Source organism: Molothrus ater, chromosome 1 (assembly GCF_012460135.2).
Source record: "Molothrus ater isolate BHLD 08-10-18 breed brown headed cowbird chromosome 1, BPBGC_Mater_1.1, whole genome shotgun sequence".
In the NCBI taxonomy this organism is placed as follows: Eukaryota; Metazoa; Chordata; class Aves; order Passeriformes; family Icteridae; genus Molothrus; species Molothrus ater.
In genome coordinates, this window is record NC_050478.2 from 43,754,489 (window position 1) to 43,778,534 (window position 24,046).

At 37.8% G+C, this 24,046-nt stretch overlaps 1 protein-coding gene across 3 annotated transcripts in view; it reads right to left on the reverse strand.

Moving 5' to 3' along the window:
• CPNE4 (copine 4) overlaps positions 1–24,046 on the reverse strand; it is a 230,158-nt gene that overhangs the window by 22,632 nt on the left and 183,480 nt on the right. For 2 of the 3 annotated variants that reach the window (XM_036398756.1, XM_036398747.1), the window contains 4 exons: positions 22,369–22,455; positions 21,754–21,813; positions 16,278–16,411; positions 104–158 (listed from right to left, as the gene is read on the reverse strand). In XM_036398756.1, coding sequence (XP_036254649.1) covers positions 104–158; positions 16,278–16,411; positions 21,754–21,813; positions 22,369–22,455 — 336 coding nt within the window. The remainder of the gene's footprint in view (positions 1–103; positions 159–16,277; positions 16,412–21,753; positions 21,814–22,368; positions 22,456–24,046) is intronic. The other variant, XM_054518626.1, reaches the window with a different exon arrangement.

Sequence of the window (24,046 nt, forward strand, 5' to 3'; positions counted from 1 at the left end):
AGAGGAGCTGTTCCTGTTTGCCACTGCCTTGCCTTTCACCATTTCTCCCTTATTTTGTGTCTCATAACTCAAGGAAATTAGAAAATTACACTTAGGCACCTACTTTGTATTCTGGGGGTATTCTTGCTCCAAATCCAAAGGCTGGGAACATTTTGTCACTGGAAAAGAATGAAAAAAATATAAGAGCACCCATAGAGAAATATTGTTACAATAAACATTTATTCCTCTGTATGCACTCATGAGAAATGCAAAGCCTCACAACAGGACAGAAATGGCTTTTAAGTCAAGTGATGGCAGAGTGGAAGGGTACTGGATTGGAGAAGTAGGGTTGTGTACTGAACAGATTAGGGGGAGTGTGTTATGGAAGATTTTTCAGTTGAGCTTCTAGTATTTTTGGGCAGTTAAAATCACTTGGAGAGTACTGAGAGATCAAGATGTCTTGTACTTCCCCCACAAATGCAATAACAAGTCTGTATTACCCACTCTTTTGCATTAGCTGGCTGAAACAAGAGTTTGTTGACTGAAGAGCCTGTAACAACATTTATTTCATATAAATATGGATGTGCTCCCCCAGCTCAGAAAATGAGTCTAGTGAAGATATGACTCAGATTAAAAGTGTTTACAAATTTGGGTTCTTACAGTTGTCCAGTTGCTCAAAAGGCACTTCCTAAAATATCAGAAAGGGGCAATTTCATGGTCCCAAACCTGCAGGTTCTGTAAAGCTTTCCACCTGCATCTTTAGCAGTTCCACTAAAACACGAGATTATTTTAATTAAGCTTAAATTGACTGATAACCTGCCAAAATGCCTTGGCATGGTCAGTTTGCTTTCAGACACTACAGTGAGGTTATTTTACCCCAGATAGACATGCAGGAGAAAAAACACCTGATTCAGAGAACCTGGAAACTTCAAAGCTGTTAATACCTTCTCAGAAATGCAATAATGTCTCACACAGCCCACATGCTGTCAAGCTGCCTCTTCCCAGATGGCAAAGTGGAAAACAACAAGCTGCAAGGAATGTCTTGTCCCTGAGTCAGCAAAGCACTTGATCATACACTTGAGGTTAACAATTCACTCAAACATATGGTTAATTCCAGACATATCCTGAAGTCTCACTGATGTCACTGAACTGTACTCCAGTCCTCTGATGAATCAGACTAAGTTTACTCTAGTCTACTTACAGGGTTTCACGGCCCTTGGAAAAGTTGAATTCCAACTATCATGATTGGAACTTTTAAAAATTCCCAGGAGAGGCCAGCAGCTTCAGCATTTTTGGTGTAGTTCAAGAGATGGCCACTCCAAGTATCAACTGAATAATTCACATCCCAGATAGACTCCAAAAAGATAATAGCACCCATTAAAGCTGCTCAGTTCTTTTGTCTGGCATAGGCTGTTAAAGGCACCATGATATTTCAGATACAACCTAAAGAAAAACTTAAAAGAAAGCAGAACTGTGTCCCCTCTGCTGCATAAATCTTGGGAGCACAGTTCTGTGTACCATATGTTACACCATGTGACAATGGATCTTGGAAAGGAAGACTAACATCATTTGCACGGTAATGAAACATTTTTTTCCCAAGAGATGTCAGAAATGAAGTAGCTGCTGACAATCTATGCTAACCACCTGCTGATAGCATTCTCTTTGATTAAACACTCCTGGAAGAGGGAAAGCCCTTACAAATGGATGCAGGGAATTCAGGCACACACTTTGAGGGCAAGAAATAAGAAACCATTAGAAAAGAATCTGAGAGGGGGAAAAAAAATCTTGTTTTATATCAATGATTAAGCATGGCTGGATTAGAAAATCAAACTCTGTGGAGCTGCAGTTAATTGATTTGGGGCAAGAACAAACAAAGACTAAAAAAGAATTTTACTTAGGTAGAACATAAGTGTCTAAGTTCAATGCTGGCAGCAGTTATACAACTGGGAGATGCCTGAACCCATCCAGTGCCTGAATTATACTGCAGTGTTTCTGGAATGTAAACAAGTGTAGGCACTCTTGAATCTACAGCTCCATCTTCTGCTCTGCAGCAATAAGTCATACCTCCAGCAGCCTGGATTCTCCTTCTGGTGGCGAGACTCCCACATTCCCAGTCACACAGTGGCACAGCCCCCACTGTTATTCTGCACCCAGAATACCTTACCTCCACAGTCAGGACACTTGTCTTCATGTTTGAACCTCCCACATCTCCTTTTTGAGTAAGTGCAGCCATTACATTGTGAAAGAGTGAAGCAGGATCATGTAGCCCCTCAGGATGGGGCTCCATATGGCTGCTTTTTAGAGTATCCTGGGGTCTTCTGTGCTCAGTACTTTCTGTTGTCTCAGCCAGAATAGCTCCAGACTCTCATTAGGTAGCTCACCAGAATTTAGGTCCATACCTCTGGTAATCTGATTCAAGCTGCTGGGACCAAGAAATTAACTCTCACATGCTATTGGAGCTTGATGTTTAAGGTAAGAAGGGAAACTTTTGACACTCATGACATCCCTTGCATAAAAAAGATCATTATGTCATTCCCTGACCACACCTCAAAAATTGCAGCTGATAGCTTTCAAAATAAAAATAAAATTCAAATGAATGTATTTAAATGTATTCCCCTTCTATCACACAAATCAAGGTGTTTAGCAATATTTACTCTTTAGTAAATGAGCAGTTTAATGGCTCAATGGTGTTTTACAATATAACCTCCTCTAGTCTTCCCATCCACCCTTCACTTGATCATATGAGAAACAAATCCAACAGCTGAGCCTGCTGCCCTCTTTCTGCTCGTCCTGCACTACTGAGACACAGCAGGGAAAAAATGACCCAGAAGGGCAGACAAGCACTCTCTCACTTCCATGATAATCTTTTTGTGGTGTGACAGAGCTGCTCTAAAAGACCCAGGGCGATCAGGGCAGCATGCAGAAGAAAGCAGAGCAGCTTCCCAGCTTCTGGAAGCTATGTCAAGGGTTAGGCCATTCAGGGACTTAAACTACAGTCAGAAAATGAAAAGAAGATTTTTCTCCTGCCTCAGGGGTGAATCACATGCATCAGAGACTCCAGCCCTGTTTCCCAGCCTGGCATTTCAGTGGAAGGATTGCTCTAATGACTTTTCTTTGTAATTTAAACTCACTCGAAAGAAGAAAAGTGAGAACCAGTTTCCTTTTTCTTCATAGTGCTTGCTCAGATATTTGGGTGTCATTTATGGTAGGAAATAGGCCTGTAACCCTGGTTGAAGCAATGGGACATAGCCACAGACATGACCTGTGAGCACTCTGTCTGGTGCAGCACTGGCTCCTGCCAATCAGCACCTCCAGAGACCTCCCAGGGACAATGCTGGGTCTGATGCTTCTGACCAAACCTCAGGCTTTTGGCTTTTGCACTTTTCAGATCTGTGCTGCTTTGGTGTGTAGTTCTGAGCTTCATGTTGGGGGATGGTAAGCTCTCTTCACAGAGTGGCTGGACAAAGCAATTCTTTCTCTAGCTGGGAATCAAGGACAACTGATCCAAATCTCAGACCCAAGATCATAAACAACGGTGGAATGAAGAGAGAAAAACAACAAGGATGGGACTTCATAATCTAAAGCTATAATTGGACAATTAACTCCAATATGCTGATGGACCAGAACTTATGAAAGTGAGAGGCCTCGTGACTGGTCGTCCATTTTGTGACCATTTTGGGTTCAGCTTGGGTGTAGCCCTGGCTGGGCTCTTGTACTACCCAAGGTGTATCCATTGAGGCCTTTTGATAAATACCTACTTTATTCTTTAACTCTGTCCAGCCTCTGTTTTAAGTCAGCCTTCACAAGGCAACAGGTCCGGCTGTACTTGACACTGCTCCCAAGTGCAGTTTGGGCATCACCAGTTTGTGCTGGGAGGAAGAAAGCTGAGACACAAGGACATGGGCAATGTCATGTCCTTGGCCTCAGGCAACCTCAGGACCTTTGACTTCTTTTGTTTAAAGGTGGCCAGAGTGTCCTTGACACACAAAAGGAAACTGCCTGCACTGTCCTGCTGGAGGCAGATTGATAAAGGGAAAGGATGGGAGAGAAACATGCAACTGGAAAACAAAGCTGGTTCTATAGAACCTGAAATTTACAGAATCAAGTAAGAAAAAGAGGACTGTGACTTGGCAGACTGTTTACAAAATTACTCTGTCACATCTACTTCACCTTTTATAATTTCTTTGTTCTACATAGGTTCCCTTGAAAATTTAAATGTGGCATAATTTTCAAAAAGCTGAAGTACTTGACATGAAGATCAAAAAAGCAAAAGCATCAGACTATGAATTTTATACCCGGTTATTTAAGGACCATGAGTAGTCATGCAAGCATAGATGTGGCTTCTGATACTTTTTCAGTCAAATATGCATATATTACTGAAAGGTACTCAAGACTGAGCAGATCTATGGCATTGCTTAAAATGTTGAAATATTTCAAATGATTTCTGTATTTTCTTTGGAACTGCTTTTAATCCCTGTAAGCTGTTATGATTCAGAATTTACTGGCATCAAGACCTTGTCAGAAAAGTACTGAATAATATACTCTGAAACATGATTCATTCATATGCTTTAGATAAGAAACAATTCAGCTCGTAGTCTTCCAGTCACCCTGAAAGAAAAATCAGGGAGAGGGTTCAGATTTAGTGTTCATATTGATCAATGTAAATTAATGCACACAGAAATTAATTGTCAGGGCTCCAAGACTGCAGTCTTCTGAACAGAAATACAACCAGCTAGAAAAAAGTTTGTCAGTAACCTCAACTATAGCATAACACAATAGCAGAAAATAATATCTGAAAATATCCCATATTGTCCTTTTGGGACACTGCTCAGTTTTAAACACCCATCCTTCAAGCTATCTACTGGCAGCAGAGCAAGAGCAATGACAAATCAAAACACTAATAGGGGCAGAGAGGAGAGAGATTTCAGTGAGCTGTACTGCACCTACAGAAAAGAGATGAATAGAGGTAATATTATGGTTTTGTAAATCTGTAAAAGTGATACAGATAATGATCCTATTTTCTATTTCACTAGGAAGCCCAGTGCTACTGGAAGGAAAGAAATATGCTTATTATAAAGGGACAAAATAAAGAACATTTCAAAATCCTGTCTCATTAACCATTGGTACCTTCTGACATAGAGTATAATTGAAATCAGGATATTACATTTATTCTGAAAAAGGTTTGCTATTCCTATTAATGAGATGGAGAAAACTCTTCCACTAGGTAAAATTAATTAGTCAGACACTAAAGACATTTTGCAACCTCCTCAGAAGCCCCAGGGACAGACGGTGCTTGAGATATTCAGCAGTGCAGCAATACCTGGATTCAAAAAGGTTGCCAGGACTATGCTCTCTGAAAATCAGTTGCTTTTAAAGATCGAAATTTGTAATCTGGGTGCTTAATTGTATGGAGAAAAAAGGCCTAAACCATTCTATATTAATTCTGAATTTATGAAATCTGAAAGATTAACTCCTAGCTAGCCACTTGCACAACTTGTTCTGGACTAATTTTATTGGCTCCCATTAAAGCCCACTGGTATGTAGCTGTAGCTGTCCTTAAGTTTTTTCTCCTGAATTCAATGCAGCATTCGTATGGATGCTACTTAACTGGCCTTGGAGACCACCAGCATGAAAACCTGCTCACTCTATGCTAGAACAACACAGTACCCCAAACAGTACTAATGATGCATGGATGGGGGGAAGGAAAAAACATGGAGTAAGGAGAGAGAAACACTAAGAGCTCACTTTTAGTTGCAAATACCTGAGAATCTGAAATTTACAGCTTGCAAGGAGAATACCAGACTTGAATCCCTGCATATTAAGCTGTCACTCATAATTTTGGTCTTAGGTCAGATCAGAACTACCAGGGAGATATTTTAAAAGTACTGGAGGCAGCAAAATCAATTATTATGCCTTTCATTTTCAATTCCAGTCTTAAAAGAATAAACTGTGGATCTGCTCTGCTTGACATACTTTTTTTTATGATGAATTCAGATAATTTTCCTCTCTTAGTAAGAAATTTCAAATTGACAAAATTAAAAAGGGAGGTGTGTAACACATGTAATTAAAAAAGGTGTGAATGTGAGGAGAGAAAGGAGGGGAAAGGGGCACGGAAAGAGAAGGGGGAGAACAGCTCAGAAAAGGTAAAGATAGAAGAGAAAACAGCAAACAGTACAAACAAAATAGAGCTATCTCTAAACTCAATTAAAATTGTAATCTTTCATGTTCAGGGAGTGAACTGGAAGACTACAAGCTGAATTGTTTCTTTTCTAAAGCATATGAATGAATCATGTTTCTGAGTATATTATTTAGTACTTATCTGACAAGGGCTTGATGCCAGTAAATTGTGAATCATAACAGCTTACAGGGATTAACAGCAGTTCCAAAGAATACAGAATACAGAAATCATTTGAAATATTTAAACATTTTCAGCTCCCACTTTGCAAGCAGAGCTGGGCAAATAAAGGACATGATCTGGCATGGGGGTTGGAACGAGATGATCCTTAAGAATCATCCCTTGCAACCCAAGCCCTTCCACAATTCTATGATCAGATAGGGCTAAATAAAACCATTTCAGTTGAAGGGACCAGAGCCCATCCATTTCACCATTTGCAGTCTTGCACAGCCACCTGTGCTCCTCCAGGATGCAGAGCCAGGCTGTGGTCCAGCTCTCAGCCTGCCTGAGTCAAAGACCAGAGGAGTTCAGCAGTAGCAGTGTTTTCACCTACTGACCTGGATTCTTCTCTAAGGGGTTGCTCCTCTGTCACCACATATTCACTGTGTGGTTCCATGTCTGGTTTGATACAACCACATCCCTGGTTTTGGCCAGGTTACTGCATGTTGCATCAAGCTTGCTCTGTGCCTAACACAGCTTGGCATTCAGTCCATAATGCACAGTGATTTCCAGTGGAATAGCAAGGATGATAATCATACATCTTGGTCACAAAAGAGGTCTGGGAGCATGCAAATCAGTGGTAAATCACTGCTACAGTACATCATTGTCTGGGCTGTCAAAGAGATGCTACGTCATCAGGCACAAAATCCTGACATTAAAATTCACTCACTGTCTTTAATTACAGCTCTCAGGCACCTTGGGGGAGCTCGAATCTGCTGAAAACTGAGAAATAGATGCTGTCATGGAACAGTGTTTCAAAAATATGAAGCAATGCTTGTCTCACCCAAGGGAGAAATAGTTAATGAAGCAGGGGAATACAAATTCCCTGAAGCTAACCACCAAAAGGCATCAACTCATGAAATAGCTAACAAAGCCAAATCCAGGTACAATGGATTTAAACTTCCCTTTGTTAACATTAAAAGAATTGCAAAAGAAGCACTGCGGGGTAAAAATATCAAGTAAACTCAGAAATTCCTAGGCTGGAGAATACACACAGAAAAAAAATGTCTCTAGAGCTTTAGGGAGGAGTAGGTTAAGCAAAAGGAAATGGCAGTGAGATCTATCACTTGCTAGAAGGATAGCCTAATAAAATAACATACTCAGGAAGGTGAGACAAAATGTCAAGCTTCCCTGCAAGATAACAAATAAATTGCAATGACCTAATTTATGCCTACATGAATGACCCAATTCAGTAAAATGTATCTTGGAAAAGAAATGAGACTCTACAACTGGGAATAAACTAGGAAAGGAGATGCTGCAAGAGGCTATGAGTTGTCTTTAACTTCTCAAACCAGGCAGTTTTCAGACAGTCTTGTATTTTAAGGAATTGGCATATGTCTCTAAACTTTCCAAAACCCTAACTCTATATATAGTGATATGGCTTATCTGTGGAATTATGTATAGAAAACTGTACCATCACTGAAAAGGTAATTCTCACACAAACTGTAATCTCAGATGTTTAAAATCTGACATATCTTGGAGGCAGCACTGCAGTCAGGAGGCTGAATTCAATCAGGTTGTGAAGACCCCCAGACTGAACAGTGAGGGGGAGCTGCCCTCCTGAACCACAAGTGTGGCTTACAGTGTGTACTGCACTAGGCAACCACAGCAACAAAAGCTCTGCCACCACATATGCACATAATTCTGTCCTTTTTTACAAATTACATTAAAAAGGGTTGGTAAGAGATCTCTGCAACAATTTTATATCAGAAAATATCTGTCCATAAGGGATGTGCTGGGAAGAGGGGATACCAGGACTGCATTGGCGTATATATCTATCTATCTATATATCTATATCTATATATGTATGTATATATACAGACAGCTGCTGGGAGAGGAATTTCTTATCAAATGCTCTCAAGATACAAATGAACTTTCTAGGATGAGCAGGATAAAACTTTTATAGAGAGGCTAGAGTGACTTAATGTGATCAAATGAGCTGTAGATGTAATTTTACCAAGACTGGAATGATATTAAGTCAAAATGAAGAACACTAAGAAAATAAGTTAGAGCAATACCATAATTGAAGTGTACTGATGACTACACACATTCAGCTAGGCATCACTGAATATGCAGGAGGAAATGGGTTACTATCTTCTGTTCATCTGATAATTTGGAATCTCTGACCAAGTTCGATTTCACAATGATTTGGAGGTGATACTAAGATAATAAATGCAACTTAATTCACAAGAATTATCTAGTTTTAACTGAGCAATTGGACACATAAAACTGTTAAGGTCAACTCAGGCAAGGTGTTCATTTACCCCACAGATGGGTTGCCAAATATGAATAATTCTCAGCTATACCCTAATATAATGGAGTGGATTACTAAACTAGTTATGTCCTTAACAATGCAAAGAGGAAAGTCATGCTTCTGAAATTGTGGAAAGGATTGCATTGACTAAAGGTGCACTAAATTAATATCAAAGGGCATCAGTGAATATGACAACAGAAATTGTTCCTTTACTTATGCATATTTACTTATTGTTTACACAGATGTCTGGTTTCAACAGCAGCAGGTGGAATGCAATGTTTGCAGGGCTTTACATGTCATGTAGTTTTCTTCAGAAAGGACTTTTGACACAGAAATTCCTACAGTACCAGTTTGCACAGTTGCAGGAAAGTGTCAATGCACTGACCAATGCTCTTCAGAGGAGATTTCAAGCTGAGCTGAGAAATAGTATAGACCACACAGAAAAGCCATGTAGAAAGTTCAGATTTTCAGGTTTTTACCAGCTGACAGAATGCAGCAGAGGTCTGAAAAGCATTTGGAGGAAGCTGCAGCTAAGCAGTTTCGTAACAAAAGAAGCTTGGAAGGGACTGCTTGTGACTGGCACAGGAACTGAGTTCCTGGAAGAAAAGGCACAAAGAAGACACAAACATGAACACTTGGCAATGGGAAAGGCAGAGCTGCAAGAACTGTCAGGATCTGCCCAGATAAGGGGCATATAGATGTGTACATATATGTAGATATGTATAAATGTGTGGAAGTGTATTTAAACACGTGCACACACCCCCACACATCTGCATGCTTGTACATTGGCAAAAGAAGCCATTATGAAGTCATCTTCCCAACACAGTTGGTGTATGAGACTAATTCTCCTGTACTGATTCTTGGGATAAAAAGTAGTGATTGTGGAAACTCCTTGGTGATGTGGGAACCCTTATGAGGCAGAAGTCTACAAATGACGGGTTCTGCAAGGTCAAATACTGAATATATGTTTGCATTCATTATGTAATTGTGCCAGTCTAGGTCCTCAGCTGTTAAATCCAAGGATTTTCCTGCAGTTAGAAAATGGAAACTCTTAGTGGTTCCTTTTTGCCAGTGCAGTTCTAGACCTGGGTAATCCAAACACTTCAGAATATGTTTACCCACACCTGAGCTTGTTGACAAACATAAGCTACAAGTTTTTCTGTATAGGTTATTGTTTCTCTATTTTTCTTTTGTTGTATGACTATGCAAATTTGGTCCCATTAAAGCACTATATAAAAAGACTCATATCTTTTCCCTGAAGATTTTTGAACTTGTTTAGATATGCTAATCAGGTTTTTTGCTAAACAGCCTCGAGAAAGGTTGTTTCTGTAATTAAAGTGATAAAGAGAGATGCTTAATAATTAAGCATATTTTTATTTATTGATCTGCATGAGTAGATAAAATTTTAACATCTACAGCTCTATGTAGGAAGTTCATGAAATATTTAATATCAGATATAGTGCCAGTAATTCTAGGCATCATTCTTTTGCCTCAGTTTTAATGAACTACAATTGTACTACTATCACAACCAAAGCAAGTTGCTGTTTTTCTCTTGGTGTCTGGCAAAATTACCTCAAGGTATTTAGGACAGATCCTTCCAGTCAAGGTAGCTTTCTGAGTCTTCATCCACAAACCCAGACAGAGCTTCAGGATGAAGTGACCTGTTAAGTGATTCCTGGGGATAAGCTCCTGATTACTAAAGAAAGGTGTAAACTCTGGGCTCTCTCTCCACTTAAAGCCTTAATTGAAAGCACAGTATTTAAGTATGGACTGATATTTGTATTTGGGACTAATTGCACTGATTTATATATGATTTCCATAACATGTACAGCGTTACAAATCCCTCGTTCTCTTTCTCTTCCCTAACTGCCCTCTGCTGGTACCTCAGGAAAAATATTTCTGGGACAGTTGGAACTACTCAGGCTTGTATTTTTTTTCACTTCTTAGATCTACACCAAAAGCATCATATTGGGCTGGGAACCCTGGTCCTTTTATTTTCTCCTTTCATTTTTTTTCCTTCTAAAATTTGAAGTGCAGTTTACAGAGAAGGAAGGGCTTATAAACAGTTTTCAGTCATAGTGAACATACTTGCTCAGGCCTAAAATATGAAAAAGAAACCATAAAGAGCAATTTTTACATTTAATCAGCAACTGCTGCAATTAATTGTTTGCAGAAGGTAATGATGCAAACAGACTGACCTCAGGAGTTTCATGTCTTTTGTGGAATGTGGCCTGGTTTCTAAATTTTCATTCCTAAGTATTTTGTAGAGCTCTACACATAAATAAATCCTGCCCTTTGCAGGAATAATGTACTCTTTGCTCATTGTGGCCTTTGGGGAGGTTGCTAGTCAAGTATGTTTTACACAAGCAGTTTATTTGTTAACATATGATCTCAGTGTGAATGTCACTTTCAAGGAGTTACTTGAGGACTTAGAGTTAAGGAGACTATTTACCTAATGAAAAGAAAACATCAGTGTCAGGAAACAGAGTTTATCTTCCATGTGTTTCAAGGAATCTTGAAACTGAAGAAAAATCTGCAGTATCTTTAAGAGTGAATGAATTAACAGAGAGATTTAAAATAATTAAGGATGAAGACTATTTTGAAATAGATTTTGAATTAAAAAAAGATAAATTTGACAGAACTTTACCAAACTATATGGTCAAATACATGGAATCATGCATTGAGTGCCTAGATAAGAATGGGGATGGCCCATCAAGAATAGGAAGTTCCACAAATATCCAATGCAGTAAATGCTTTTGCATTTGATAATGCAGTAAAAGGCATTTGATAAACTACATCTAATCTTGTATTTTCAATGAATGAATATTGATTTATCACACAAAAACTGATTCTCCTACTTGTTTGTGAATGCTTTTTATTAATCCAATGAAGAATCTGAATGTATGCACAAACATAAAACTAGGTGTAGGGAAAAAATAAAAAAAAATCAGCCAGGTAAATGGGAGGCACTGGACACTTGTGTGTGGGACAAACAATTAATAATAAAGTTCAAATTCAGTAAAACTCTTAATTCCATCTTAGTGCCATCTATACTTTGCTTAATACCTCAGGATTAGCTTGAGTCAGACTGAATTCAATTGGATTAGATAATAAGCTCTAGTGTCCTGCTGATTCAGAACAGAAGTTTTAATGCAAAGATAAATATTTAATGTAATTTAATGAGATTATTAATAAGCACAGGAAAAAAAACAACTACTAACTGCAGAAATCAGATTTCAAAGTGAGGAGCAGATTTGCAAGACCTGCCATCGGCTTTACCCACAATAACATCATTAAAACCTGCAATAATGTAAGATCATTTAGGAAGTATTTCAGCCTTTAGCATTGTGTACAAGGAAAACATTTATCCTTGCAAACAAGCTATTTACAGTCCCATTCCAGCCCATTTTTCCTTTGATAGAAACAGCAATCACTGCAGAATGAAAGATGAGCTACACTCATGGCTACTTGCTTGTATTCCAGCACCGGTAAAACAAATCATTAGGATCAAAGCACCAGCCATTTTAATAAAATGTGAGCACTGTTGTTATTGTGGTTTATGGCTTTGCTCTGCACAGAGGGAAGATGTAAACAGCACTAAAAAATCTTTTTTTTTTACTGAATGGCTCTGTATTAACACTAAATATTGTACATACATAAGTATATTTAATAGCTCTGTGTTATATGCATACCTATACATTAATATACACACAACTACACCTCTGGTTTTATATAAAAAGAGGTAGTTCAGGTCTGACTTGCAGTCAGGACATGGACAGACATTATGCTGGGACAAAATGGGAAAGCAAATGTTCCCTGATTCCCCAGTTTTTTTTCCCTCTGGCTTCCAAATAGGTGTTGTTGTTCCATGCCAAGCAGGATGCAGTTTTATCATACAAATTGAAAAGCTTTGGGCAAAAGCTGCCATGCAGAACAAGACACATTCAAAATTATTATATGACTTAAGAGAGCTTCATGGCTTTTATAAGATTTTAGTCACAGATACTTTATTTCAATTTTTGGATTAGTTTGCTTTTCCTCATATATGGGTGTTCAACCAGCAAAGACACCTGCCACCCACCCTTTGAAAGCAGCATTCTCTTGAAGGGGTCTCCACCAGGCTCCAAAACTAATGGGTGGCCAAAACCATTGTTCAACCAGAGCTGTTGAAGGTTAGAAGCCCTAAGCCAGCACAGAGAGTTGGGTTTAATCCCACCTGCCTTAAATAAACTTCCTAACTCATTGTGCAAAACATGTAGAGGGAATATACATGTATATAGTAGTGATCAACTGATTTTTCAGAATCCTGGCTAGGCTGGTATTGCTGGTCACCAGAAAACATTTTATTTGACTTCTGATACAGAGAACTCCATACAGAAATTACTGAGGTAAAACAATAAATATGAAATGATACAGAAGCTGATCTTTAAATATTAAGCACTTCAGTGTCCAATGATTTTTCATAATTTTCCCCTGTTTCTCTATGCTAAATAAGGTGGACTGGACTTGCACAATTTCAAGGTAAAATCATACCAGTGATGTAACTTTTAATATAAAAGAAAGCTTCTGAAAATTTTTAAACAGAAATACGTATTTCTCACTTATTACTTCATGAGGTTGTTTTTAAACATTCATGAGTCATTTATCTTAAAATAAATTCTCCATGAAGCTGTCTTCTTATTTTCAAGTTTTTAATGTGTTTTCCTCTTTCCAGTGTTTCTAACTGCATTTTAGAACCTAATTCCTTAAAACTAATGAATATTTCTCCTTCCTTTATGATCCACTGCTGCTGTTGCTTAGCCACTGGTTATATCACCTGCAAACTCTATCTTCACTCTTATGAAAAACTGTTGTCATAGCCTGAAACAATGCTACCATATAGATAAAGCATTAAGTATTTTGTGCAGGTGAACAGCTCTTCCATTTCCCTTATCATTATCAGATTGGCCTATTCCTACAAGACTGCAGCAATTCTACAATCAGGACAATAATCAGTGTCTCTCTCATTCTCTGAATATTGCTGATAAAAGAACCAATCTTATTCTTTCACGCTTAACTATGCAAAATGGCTCTACTCATTTAACTGTTTCAGGAATCTCTGAACCATGTGGATAAAAGTGCTCTTGGATGAGCAGGGTTTATTCCACTGTACCTAGAGATGGGAGGCAACACTTCATTTGGAGCATTAATTGCTTACAGGTGCATTATGCTAGGCTGATTTGTACAGAAACCTAGATTATGAGAAGATTTGGCTTGATTGATCAAACTAGCTAGAGTTTATAAAGAAAAATTTGCATTTTGAATGTAGTCTCTCTATGTATTACTTGCTAATCCAATTCCTCCCAACATACAAATAAATTTAAATGTTTCTAATGAAGGAAGTATTTTAATTAATAACCATATTTATTTTTTTTACAATTAAAAAACCCAGTCTGCTTATATAAGTAGCAAAAGTACTTAGAATTCTACAGCTCTGCTATTGGAATGCAAAAAGTATTGCAAACAACACATTTTACTTTACTCATCTACGTTTGATGCAAATACATTAATCCCAAGACGAAGGTAAAATCACTCTATTTTTCTTGGTTTGGATTGAAATCAGCCAGTTCTGCCTATTTGAGATAATTCATGGGTACAAACTATAAAATTTCACATAAGAGCAGTACTATTGTGTGATCTCATATTCTAATCTTATTAAATACATGCCCCCAGGCAAATGATGACACTCTGGCTCTAAACAGCCCTTAGGTTTAGCAAGTCTGTTTCTTTTTACCTCTGGCTTGTCTTAATATGGAAACAGATGTCCTGCTCCATTATCTGAAGCCCAGCTGGACTCACTGGAGCAATTATGGATCTGTGCCACATTTCAGATTTTAATGAATTTGTATTTTTTTTCACTGTATATACAGAAAATTTCCTTGTAGATTATATTTGCTCAGATATTCAAAGGCTGCAACTCAACACAAAAAAGGTCTATACAGAATCTGTAGATCATTTTGTGTGAAGACTTGCTCCTCCTAATTTCTTTCCTCTTTTGAAAAATTTTAAATTCTCCTTTCCAAGTTACTGGATTCAAAATGTGCAAGTATAAAGAAAAAGTCTTCACTTGACATTTGGATCAGAAAACACTGACCATGTTGAATCAACTTGTCCATGGGAATAAATTCATAGTGCCACAGCTTGAGAACATGTACAGGTCAAACTTGTGCCCAAAAGGCAACATCTTCATGGGAAAACAACTGGCTATTGTTCAGCCTTAGATCATTGCTCACACACCCTCAGTTGTGCTGATTAGCATCAATAGGCATTTTCTGCAGCACAATAGAACAGAATGATGCTGATGATTTCATTTAAAAAATAACTGGCTGGTTTTTTGGTACTGATTGGAATATACTTATTGAGAGAAAAATCCTGATTTGGAGTTAATATTTCTGCATAGAAGGGACTGTGCCACTTAACTGTTTAATTTTATAAAAAACCCCACAATTTAAGTGATAAAATCAAAAATTCTATGTGCATAAATCAGCCCATTTTACTCCTTTCCCTATTTTTTTGAAATTTATTACTGTTCTGAATTATTGCTAGTAATTACTAAATTACTGCATAATCGCTGGGGAGTTCACAGCTCACTTACAATAAAATATTAATTTTCTCAAATTCATTAACTAAATCTGACCATCAAATTCTTACAGAACTCATAAGAGAACAGTATTCTTGTCATTTTTGAGAAGACATTTCATTACCATGCAAATGGAAGTGCCTCTGAGCAGGTGGCTGACTTCTGAAGTCACTCCACAATTTATGCAGAAAGTTTAACTCAAATTTGACTGGAAATACCTTTTTTTCTTGTGGTCTGGTATTTACATATGGCAAAGTGGTGGGTGGATGTCTATCATACGCGCAAATATTAGAAAGAGCAGCTGTGTAAGATACTGTGTCTCATCACCAGAAAAAGAACATTTAAAGGAAATGCACTCAGTAATTAAATTAATAATGGGAAATTAATTTGATAGAAGCAGGCAGCCTATTTGAAAGCAACAGAAGTACATAATGTAATCAAAGCATATTTGGTTCAATTACTTGCATTTGTTTGTTTATTTAAGGGCATGTTGTGTACACACACTACCTTTCAACATTTATTTTAGAAGAGGCTGCAATGTTCAACAGGCCAGGAGAGCACTGAAAAAGGCCATGGGTTTACTTCTAAAAATAGATATCATCAATAAGCAGTTTGGGCAACTACAAGTCCAGTTTCAAAGTCAATGTCTCAGGAACACTTTTCAGTAGAATAGGGCAGAGACTCCCAAGTGTATCAGAAAGGATGCTGCCAGCATCTACAAAACTGGCTCCAAGCTGTTACTCTTGAACACATGAACAATCCACCCTAACATGTAATTTTAACATGTGAATACCAACCTGAAACTTAACACACAAATCAGCCAAACAGTCAAGAACTGTGACTTTCTTTATCATGAAACTAATCTAAACCCAGTGTCACTCCCAAAAGGAGGTTAAGGTAGACTAATCTTTCTCTCATTCTTCATAAATGCCTAAACATGGAGCCTCTGCAGCCAGCCACAGGCAGTCATTAATTTCACACTGTGAAAACACTTTCTAAAGACAACTCTGCAACCAAACATGGTTATTTACCTGTCATAGTCTTGGCAAATCTCCCCAACAGCTACCAAAGCTTTCAGGTACTCGTTGGGCTGATAGGGGTGGATGTAGTGCAGCGAGCAGCTGTTCCTGGGGTCGCCGTTGGATGCAGTGAAATCTATAGCTACCTGGAAAAGAAGAGAAGTCATTGTGCTGCAGAGCTCTTCTGAGCATAAACACACCTACAGCAACTATATGTCTTTACCAGAAATAATCTGCTGCAGCAAAGAGATAGTGGCCTCACAGCAAAGGTCATTTTACAGTACATTTAATCAAATTGGAATTAGGATTGCACATGTAAATATACGTAGAAGCAAATGACAGTTTATAAAATAAGAGATAATAAAATGTAAATGGCATAATTAGGTTAAAAATTACCTGCATTACTATTCTATGGGGAAAATTATGTTCTAATACAAATGAATCAAATTAACTATCTCTAGGTTCTCATACTTAATTAAATTATTCCAGCTCAGGTGACATTCAGGACATAAAAGCTTTGCAGCAAAAATGTCCATAGAGAGTTACAAGTCCTACTAAAACTATACATTAGAATTCCAATTAGGGATATTTCTTAGCTATTTTAATCATTACTGTGGCTGTAGTAGTAGATATTGCTTGTCTGGTATTTTTTCTCTTCAAAACATTTAAACATTAAAAATTAACCCTTCCTATTTCACAGCTGATAGCAAGCTTAAACATGAGCTGCAGGGTAAAAAAGTAAAGCTTGAATCCTGCAAATATTTTTTGCTGTTGTTTTTGAAAAACCTTGGAGAAGATTGTGGGCAGTAGTCAATGCAAAAGCAAGTATTAATGAATCATCTTAAAATTAATTTCTCCCTTTTAAAATGCTCTTTATATGTCTCACTGAAGGTAGGCTCTGGCATGCATCTTCCTTAGTTACGGCTCAGAAAGACCTCTGCTGAATTTGTGATGCTGCTTTATAGGAATTCCTAAGAGAAGCAACAAGAATCCCAAGGGTTTTACAGAGGGAACAAAGCCATTTATAAAATGTTCATGCGTCCAATAACCCATTTCTCTAAAAAACCCATTACACCTGAATATTCAATAGACAAATGCAGCAAGTTCAGATTTCAGTTTTACGGTTTAGCTGAAAAGTAAGAAAGGGTCTTGTTAAAGGCTGCAAAAAGAACTCTGAAGGCACAGCTTGCTTTTGCAAATGTTCAGCTTCCCCAGCTGCAGCCTCTGCTTGGCACAGGGAACACTACTTTATGCAGCTTCAAAATGAAAATGAAACATGACATTTTCATGCTTCCTTAAAAAAATTACACAGCCCTTCTGAAACTTATTTTTGTTGCTAAAAATTTAAAGGGAAATATACTAGGTCAACCAAACACAGCTTTCCCCCATTGGTTCTGATTTTTCACCTCTATCTTTTAGCTGAAGAAACTAACCTCTAGTAGGCTTGGAAATCCCTTCTTTGCCTTGATCATCCATGAACCCTTGGCACCTCACCACATCCAGTCAGGAGAGAGAAGAGCTTTTTGGCTTGCAAGTAAGAGTAATCTTTCACCTCTGCTTCCTACTCACTGCTCAGGCACCAAAGCACTGAGTTTGTTTTCCACATAGATCTTTTTCCAAAAATGGTATCTGGATTTAACTTGAATAAATCAATGGAAAGCCTCTCATGACTTCACTTTTGAGGGCACATAACTGAGGAACACTACACATATTTAACAGACTAAGAAAACAACATTAGTGGTTTGTGAAACCCAAGAGAAATCCATGGATGTTTCTATGAACTAGCTTAGTTTGGGGGAATTATTTTTGTAAAAAGTCTTATTCAAGGTATGCATATTTTCTTAAAAATAAGTATATTTTCTCTGATAATAATTCAACCTTAATTTGATTACAGAAAGCACAAAAATGCCATGTATGATAGGGAAACAAAGAGGATTCCTGTAAAATTGTTTAAAGTAGGTGTCTTTACTGACAATCCCAAAACCCTAAAACCCATTAACAAGACTTTAGTGACACCTCAAACAGATCTGGACAAGTTTCCCTTTATGGCTAACTGCTTTGGAAATGAAATCAAGAATACGGAATAAGAATAAGGAGTGGGTTTCATAAGCTTGGAAAAAAGCCTGTGGCTAGTGTTTGGGAAAGCAAAAAAAACCACCAACTTCCTGGAACAAATTTCCTTTTGGAAATGGTCCTTGAAGTAGAGGTCTGCTGATAAGTAAAAAAATATCCTAATTTCCTATGATGAAGAATTTATGAATATTTGTACTTGGATGCAGCATGCTTCTTGAATTTGATCCAAATCTCTGTTTGACTCCCATAAGGAGAATTATAAGAAAGATGACTGCTGTAAATTGCCATGATTCCAAAATAACGATGCAGAGCTCTGCTCCTTTAGCATTACCCAACAGGACCAAGGTCTTGTGCAAATACATTGGATAAGGACTTGTAAATATAAGTTAATATATGACAAAAGTTATGTTAATATCACAATTGAGCTTATCTTTTGGGCAGTAAAGTAGGAATCTTAGCGTGCGTGCATTAGATTTTATCAGTGTATCTTTACATGTATCAGTTCAAGTGTAGCAGTCATCTTCCCTCAGCTAAATAAGAGAATAACAGAACAATAACTACACTCAGTACCAGCTTCTTTTTTATCCTCAGACTTGTAAAAGGGTGATTTTTACTACACTCAAAACATCCTACATAGCTGGGACCTCCTGCTAGATCTGTCAGCAACAAATCAGGCTGCCCAACACCGTGACCTGCCTGAGAGAGTATCTGTCCAATATATCTTTCTATTACAGCTCCTTTATGCACATTACACATGCTTTCTGCTGTATTTCCTGAAGTGATGAAAATGTCTTCTGACTACAGACCCATTTGCACTGCCAACCTCTGAACATTTCTTCTGCAGCAGGGTACACTCTCTGATAAGTGTTTGGCAATAAGCTGGGCTTAAAAATAGAGGGCTGGAATCAGCGCTATTGATCTCTATAGATGAAAGCTTCTTAATAACTGGTTGTAAAGCGAAGGAAAAGTTTACTTTCATTTTACAGAGACATTCTTTCTAACTACAAACCATGTTTCTACCATCAAGCTACAAAGTATCCCAAGAATGCACAGCATGATGTTACCAAGGCTTCCATTAGTGCCTGAAATTATCAGGTACATCACACTACAGCTTTTTGTTATCAAATGTGTGCCTAGCATCCCAGCTTCCCTCCCTCAGCAAGTGCCCTTTCAAATCACAGTTGTGTCATACTGCCTGTACACAGCACGAACTCAACAGAAACACCATTAATATTAGGACAGCGACAACAACAATACACGTATCAGGAGAGTTTCAAGCAATCCCAAATCCACTACAGTTAGAAAAAATGGAAATCTGGGAAAGTCCAAGGAATAGGCCTCCTCTGTTTCAGTGGTCTGAATTAATCAGATTAGGACTATATGAAGAGATTATATGATGCATGCAGAAAGCAAGGGAGAATGGAATATCTCCCCAGCAGGCTGCATCCTTTTCTTTCAGTGACCACTGGAGAATTCATTTTGGCAAACAAAAACACATCTCACAACCAGTCTGTGCTGAGGACTGCTGGAATAAGAGTGGAGGAACATATGTGGAGAGCCAGTTTGTGAGGATGTTGAGGTAGAACCAGTGGGTTATGGATGCAGACAGCCATAGGTACAGAGACGTAACAGTGGCTTACCCTGGGTCCCTGCAGGTTGAAAATTGATAGGAATGAGTTTACACAATACTGTGGATTTGCCATTGAGGGGAACAGTAATTCAGGGATCTCTGTGGTTGACAATATAATGACTGTTCCATTTCTTTTATGTCCTCACTGCCCATCCTTGAAGATGACCTTACTTAAGCTTTCTGTAACCAATTGTTTGTTTCATTTTAGTAAAATGAAATACAGTAAAATACAGTAGAAGCCACTATCCGCTTTAACTCATTTGCCCTACCACTTTCAAACTTGTGTTTTGCAGCCTACTAATAGGAAATCTGTGACAAGTAAATAAAAGGCAAGCAAATTCCCATAACCCTTCGTTGCACTAAGAACCTGCTCTTCCATTGGAAAACAGTTATGAAGAATCAGAGTTTGAAAAGCTGTAATTTAATATGTAAATCCCTAGATACTTTCTAATGGTGGCAGTGCTCCTGTTATTGAGCTGGAGTTGTGGGAAATGCCTATTAACTGGTTTTTGCATGTGCCTAACTAGAAAAGTCTTTCAAATATAACCTGAAAGCATTAATGTCTTTCTGATAATGACCTTGAATAAATTTGATAATTGAGTTCTTCCAGTCATATTTTAGGGAGGAAATGTCAGAAAAGATATGTTAAAGGGGCTTCCAGTGACTGGGAAATTTCAGACTTCAAGGAGAAATGTGCATTGCTGGTACACAGGGTAAAAGAAGAAGTAGCCAGGTAAGGCAGAGAAGTAATTACACAGTATGCTTTACATGAGGGAATACAATTATAAAGATCTTTGTCCACTGCAGAAGGTATTTTCTTCAAAACCAAAACAGTCCTCAGTTCTGGGTCTATCAAATGAGTTTGTGATGAGTATGGGCAAAGTCCATGTTTAACACTTCAAAAATCTGATCTGAACACAAGAAGACAATCCACTACTGTCTATAGCTGCTGCTAGAACTTTCTGGTACAATTAAAAAAAATCTTTCTTTTTTTGTCAAATCTTTTTGGAAAATGGAGGCTTGCCTTAAAGATGTGAAATGGAACATGTCAGTATCTGCTACTTTATACGTGGGAGCAGAAATAGGCCAGGATGCTACAGGAAAAGAAAAGATTTCCAGAAGAAGAATATTACCTTTATGCATAAGATTTTAGCCCTTTAGCTGGCATAAATTAGAAATCACATAAACCAGATTGGAACTGAGCCACAATCTATATTCCTATGCTATGGGAAAAACTGATATATTCATTATCACATTATAGTTAATTCATATTACATTATATTAAGTATATTAATTTTCAGACACATGATACAAAAAAGATCAAACCCACACATCATTTAACGTTTCTAAATTTATTAACTGGAAATACAAAAACCTGTATTTCTATTTATGAAGAGCCCTGCAAATCCTTTTACACCCTGTTCCTTGAAGTGAATAGTTTCTGAATACACTCTAAATTAGAGCTGTGTCCCCCTGTAGTACCATCTTACTTGGTAGCTATGGCTGAGCTATGAAACACCAGCATTTACCCCAGGCTGACAGAGAAAAGTCCCTGGCTGGATCTCACTGCGTGTGACTTTCATTATGGCACCATTTCAGGGGAAACAACTTGCTTTAACAGGGGACTCATTCTGGAAAGGAAGGCTGGCCCTTAATACATTTTGCAAGAAGAACTCAATAATTTACCAAGGAATGGCATGTAAGAATCATTTCTCTGAAAGTAATGAATTGGTATCTAAGGGGATTCCTTTTCTTCAAAACAAGTTAGAGAAGTAAGACACTTACTGTAAACTGTATTTGGCAGCCTCCCATGATATAATCTAAGAAAGAATGCATCTTGTGTATCTGCAGACAAGAAAGCAAGACATTCGACTTAGCTGTGTACTGATAAAACATAGGAAAACTGCCTGAAAAAAAAAATTGGAAGGAGAAGAGGGACCAACTGAAAATAAGGTAGAGTCATTAAATACAGTTTGAGACAGAAACAAAATTATAAACGGAAAAAAAATTCTAACCTACAGAAAGGAAAACAAAAAAGCAGAACCATCATCTCAGTGGGAAGTCAGAGAAAATTTTGCCGTTTGTTCAGGAGAAACAAGAGCAATGGTGTAGATATAAGGGAAGTATGACAAGGGATACACACAAAGTTGGAGAGTATTTAGCTGTTAGAGTTTAGTATTGTCTTTTCCATTGTACAAGAGTGGGGATAGGGCAAGAGAAATGAAACAAGAGTTGAGGACAGTCAACTTGCTTTTGAGATTCAAGTCCTTGCCTTTACTTTTTGTAGGGGATAGTTTCCTTTGCTATTCTACGGGCTGTTCCACTTTGTTCCAAGGAACATTGAAATGTATCACTGAGAGCTTAGTAAAGAAACAGTCAAAGAGCAAAACATATATTTACCTTGCACTGGTTAAGGATGACAATGCCTGAGTTCTTGTAGTTCTTTTTCTTTGCTTTGTACTTGGGATTAATGCATTCCCATTGTACCTGTGAAAAAAATAGCAGTCATTCTCTGCGGGAAAATTTTATGTACAGATTGAATAATTAACAAAAACTGCACTGCCCAATTTCCACAGTTGACTAAATCATTACAGATAATGGTGCACAGAGAGGAAAAAAAGAAGAAAACTGTTAACTATGCAGAGAATAGAAAAAGGCCCAGGGCAAAGATCAGTCTTTGAACATATACATGTGGACATGGCACTGAGGGAGACATCCAGATTACTTTGTTGCCATCTTCCAGTCTTGGAGTTTGAGGTGTTACATAAGCAAGATTGAGGATCTTTTGAGAGACAAAAAAGGAAGAACTTAATACAAATGAAAATACTGGAGAGAGTAACCTGATGCATTGTATTAACTACAAAACTGTTGTCACAGTAGCACTGACTTTTGTATTAAACTCATGATTATAAAAATTCTGGTCAGCAATCATCTCACTTTCTCCTTTAAGTCTGATAGCAAAATAAAAAGTTAAGAAAATCAGTAAAATGTTCACAAAGATGCAGTTAACTAATGATAGATTTGAAACTTATCCATAAGAATATATTAAAATCCCTTTCTGAAATTTTTTTATAGCTTTCTTTATAGTCAATTTTACAGCACAACAATCCTGCCTTGTTACTAGAATACATCTCATTCTTTTCATAACATCTTCCAGGTTCTTAATAATTTCCACTTGAAATGCCTTCCTCTGGTTTCAGGCAGAGTGATAAGGCCAAGCCTTCAGACCCTCACCTCTAATGTTTACAGTATTATTCATGCCTTTTACTGCAGGAGTAAAATGTACATTTGTACATACAAGTGCCTACTGGCATTTGTATATACAGATTTTTATCTCTAATATGCTGTTAATGTGGTTAATAACATTACTATTTCCCTTCAGGGAGCTGTTCTCAAGTGTGGATACAAAACATGTGATACTGGGTAACAGAAAGAAATACAATTCCAAAAGGAACCAGAATGATCTATTATCTAAAAATCTCTATTATGACATTTTGAAATGAAACACGTCTTAAGTGTTACAGTGTTTTTCCTACAATGAAAGCCTGCCTAAGTGTTATAATACTTTGTCTACAGTGAGGTACACATGTGATATATTTTAGAAAAGTGTTGGAGCACCAAAACCTGTTTTTACTTTGTGCTCAGCCCCAGAAATTTCATCAAGCTTCAAACCACTGTCTAACAGCAATTATTTGGATGTCTCTGAAGTATTCTAGACTCAGAGATTTTGTCAAAAATCAAAAAAGGGAAGGCAAAACATATGGCTTTGAGCAATATGAGACCATTTCTGCACAGCAGAGGAGAGCTAGCTTCATCACTGTGAAATGGAGACAGGCGACAGAGTGAAGAATAGGAAAAGACAAAAAAACTGCTCCAACTGCAGGAAGCACATCTGCTTGCTCTCCCAGCTAGCCTACAGCTCAGTTATTGTATTGGGAAACAGATTTTCCAACTGAGAAGAAGGGCAGATACTGACCCTCGTGTTCAGGGGAAATCCTCCGTAAACATTTTTTCTCTGCTCAAGAGAAGCAGTCAGGCTCAAGAAATAAAATCCCTTCTTTTCTCACCAAAGAGAGTG